We start from the raw sequence: 4,082 nt of genomic DNA on the forward strand, positions 1-4,082 counted from the left end.
CGCTTAAACCATTCAGGCACAGAGTCAGGGTTAAGTAGAGCTGGGCTCATAACTGTGACGAATGAGAATGAGGCACTAGAAGACAAAAGTGGATCTATAATTGCTGTGCTGTAATTGTGGCTTATATCACCTTGTGACATAACTATATATTATTATTTTCTAATTCTCAATACTATAATAAGGCATTGGTCGACAGGCACAAGAGTACTGCAAGCACAGTCAATACTCTCCATGTCTGCGTAATGCATCATTTTTCTCTTGTGCATGACATCAATATAATTTCAGCTTTGCCATGTACTCCCTAGCAGCGTTGTATGCACTCTTGCTAGGTTGACAAGTTGTGGAAGCGCGTCTAATCTTCTTTTTGCTTCCTTGGTTTGATGTCTATTTGAGAGTTAGCGTACGCCTTTTACCGACCTCACAAGGGTTTTGATTACGTACTGTACTCGTTTCTCCCGAGCAGGGCTTGAATTTTGACCACGGTTCCTTATTCCATGCTTCATGGTCTGCAGGAAAGCCAGCAAGGCCATACTGTGCGCCGCCAGGCCGGAATCCGCTGTATTTTCTTGCATTGTAATCCGGATTCTTGATCTGCCATAGCCAACTATAGGTCCTAAGGCTGTGTCCATCGACCTTATACCAGGCGACGATCTGGTCCCACTTGACACCTCCTAAGGCTGAAAACTCATCTTCCTCTTCGTAAAGGTTGTATTCGCGTAGTGTCTTTGCGACGTCAATCATGTTGGGAGTCGATTTGATTTTGTAGACGTATGTCGTTTTTTGGTCCCGCGAATAGAACGCGTGCCCAAGCGCCAGAAAAAATGACTTGGTCAATGAAACGTAACCGTCATTGTCCGCAGTTGAACCGAGCCCTATACTGTTTCCGTTTTCATCTACCTCCTGGGGGACGTCGACATGGCTGAAAAGACTGATGTCAGGGGCCACCACTCCGACAGTAGTGAGGCCTTTTGGCAGGAAGCCGCCAGCTGCCTTAATCTCTTGAGGAGACCTACCAGCACCACGATAGACAAACTTAGGACCAGTCCGTCTAAAAGGTGCACACTCTCCCGACGAGAACCAAAAAGAGGCTAGGTAAAAGAAGAGGAGTAACTTTTGTAGGTAAGCCATTTTCGATAAATAAGATGATTAGGAAGTTTGATGAACCGCAGCGTCTGTAAAAGTGCATGTCAAAGTAGTTTTCCTCTAGAATCCAAGTCTAACCCGATTCCGGGTAGAAATATAGAAATGAAGTAGGTTTGCCCGGGTTACATAACCACAGGCACAACAATAAATATCTAATATAAGCCACACCAAGCTACTCAGCTTCACGACAGGAAGCAAAAGTGGGACGCACCTAATGAATATTGCAGGGCAGCTTCATCTTTGGGCTATTAATATGCAGGAGAGCAACTACAGTTTGTAGGGTCGGCATAGAAAAAAGGAAATTAGAGGATATAGTACACTTTGTATTATAGGCTGTAGTCGGAGTAGCCGCTTGCATTCTGACAGATTTAGGTGGGGGATGTAACACTATAGTTTAGCGAAAGTCAATAGATATAAATAACTACGCAGTCTGTATTCATCTAATATACGTTTGAAGATTATAATCAAAGAATTCAGCAAAACAGCACACGCCCTGTGGTTAGAAAATGTCTAATATTATTTTTAACTCCTGGTCTTTTTCATATCAAGGCGTGATAACACAGTGCTAATAAGTTAAGGAGGACGCGGTAATGCCGTAATTGTTGGTAAACGTGGGTTTCTCTGCATGTTCTCTACTATTATATGTAGTCTTTGCTTCATATAAAAAGCTATAGTGGCTAGAGTGGTGAATGGAAACTCTACTTAGTATCCTCTATTCTAAGCACCGCGCAGTCATTAACTAGTCTTTGTAGATACGTAGTAACCTTTAACTCACTGTTACTAAACCATACATTATCCTACGCTATGTTACATTTCCAGTTACCTGATAGGTAGGTATCTTGATTTGATAAGGGGGTAGTGCCTTATTCTAGAGTGCATCCTATTATATAAGCCAACTAATCCGAAGTATACAAGCAACACTATAATAGGTAATTTTATAGAACATATTAGGTATCGAAACAATTAAATACTAATGGATGTGTATAGAAAAAAGGTATGAATAAAGTATTTTCATCTATAAGAACATTTAATTAATATATATCTTCTAGTAACTAAAACATTCCAGGGGAAGGGTTTAACTCTATACCTAATCTATATAGTCCTATTTCCCTTTAATTCCTGAAGAAGAAGACTAATAAGACAAGGTGAGCAGGGTTATCACCATTATTTGTGACGCAAACGTAGAATGGCGTATCGCCTGTTCCAATAGCAAAGCTCCCAGACCCACAACCTGTAGATCCAGACCCCTGAAATATAAACGGCCCATCGCTTGAATCTAGTCCAACAGTAAACTGGCTTACAGGTGAATCCTTACCAGAAAACAGCTAGTTTAACCACCTTTAATATTAGATTAATCCAACGTCAGAACCGTTGTAGGAGTTGTAGTAGGTAAAGAAGGAGGTAGAGGAGGCACTGTTAAGCTGGGTGTAATAGTAGAGGTGGGCTAGGGAGAAACAGATGACGTATTATTATTTAGAGGGCCGTCACTAAATATAAGATTAGAAAAAAGCGGTGCAGAAGCAGGGTTATTTGTATTAATAGACTTGTTAGTAAAACTTGTTATTTCACTAAAGGTTTTTAGTATAGAGGAGCAGGTAGGAGCTACTAAGCTTAAGAAGCTTAAAGAACTAGACCTTATTAACTAGGTTAAAATTATAAAACTTAGTACTTATATTAGTATTATAGTAACTATTAGCTTAACTAATAGCTTATTAGGATCTCCTGAATTATTAAAGGTTAAGCTAATAATAGTTATTATTAAATTATAAGGTGTTATAACCTAATAAGTTATAGGCTATATTACCTTACTTAATAAATAAAAAGTAAGTAGTAGTAATATTTATATAAATAAGAAATAAAAAACAAATAAATAACTTCTTAAAATAAAAGAACTATAGTATACGTTATATAAAAATAAAGAAGTAATTATAAGATAAAGTAATTACTAGTAATTATAAAAGTAAGTACTTACTAGTATTTACTAAGTGCTTACCTTATATAAGAATAGTAATTACTTATAAGTATTAGTTAAGAGAACTATTTAGGGAATAGCTAGGACTTATACATAGGATAGACTTAGACGTACTTAAGAATAGACTTTAATAGCTCTTTAGTAATTAACTTATAATATATTTTCTAAATACCTTTTAGTATCTAACTATTAGTTATTACTAAGGTAGTAATATAGTTAACTATATGTATTAATAAGTAATAATAAATAATAAAGGTAAATACTAGTTCTAAATTATATATATATAGAGAAAAACTATTATAGGATTATATAGTAAATTTAGTACGTAATATACCTATAAGTCTAGTAGATCTATAAGGAAATTACTATAAAACCCCTAAGGGATTTTATAGTATATTAGCTATAGTTATTCTAGCTATTATTAGCGTTAATCTATACTACTAATATCTAGGTAATAGTTAATATTATAACACTAGTAACCTTCTAAAGTGCTATAAATTATTTTTATTCTCTAGTTATTTATAAAAGGCCTAAAAACGTAATAAAAACAGAAGGCTAAGAAGTATTTAATACTTTTTATACTTCTAACTTATTATATATATAAAACCTATCTATTTATCTATATCTTTAATTAACTATTATTAATTAACTACTTTAGCGCTTTATTTAGTAATAACTTTATAAATTTATCAACTAGGTTATTTTCTCTTTATGTTTATTAGATTTTATAAATCCTATATTACTTATATAACTAGTAAAGCGCTATAATATTAATTATAAGTTACTTCTTTTTAGTAGTACTAAGCTTTATAAGGCACTTATAAAGAAAGTATATATTAGTATAAAGGATTATTAGGATTTATAGTAACTTAAGGTAGTTAGTAATTATTATAAGTAATATATATAATAAGTAAGCGCGCTAGATAAGTAAGCGCGCTACCTAATTATAGCTACCTTATAAATATAA

At 34.5% G+C, this 4,082-nt stretch overlaps 1 protein-coding gene across 1 annotated transcript; it reads right to left on the reverse strand.

Annotated features, from left to right (window-relative positions):
* Positions 1–441: 441 nt before the first annotated feature.
* On the reverse strand, positions 442–1,128 carry GLRG_11978 (cholera enterotoxin subunit A2; the record flags this gene model as incomplete). Its single annotated transcript, XM_008102660.1, has 1 exon — positions 442–1,128. A coding segment is annotated over one exon (687 nt), but the record flags the coding sequence as incomplete, so codon positions are not given.
* Positions 1,129–4,082: the final 2,954 nt, after the last annotated feature.

This window comes from Colletotrichum graminicola (assembly GCF_000149035.1).
Source record: "Colletotrichum graminicola M1.001 genomic scaffold supercont1.272, whole genome shotgun sequence".
Lineage (NCBI taxonomy): Eukaryota > Fungi > Ascomycota > Sordariomycetes > Glomerellales > Glomerellaceae > Colletotrichum > Colletotrichum graminicola.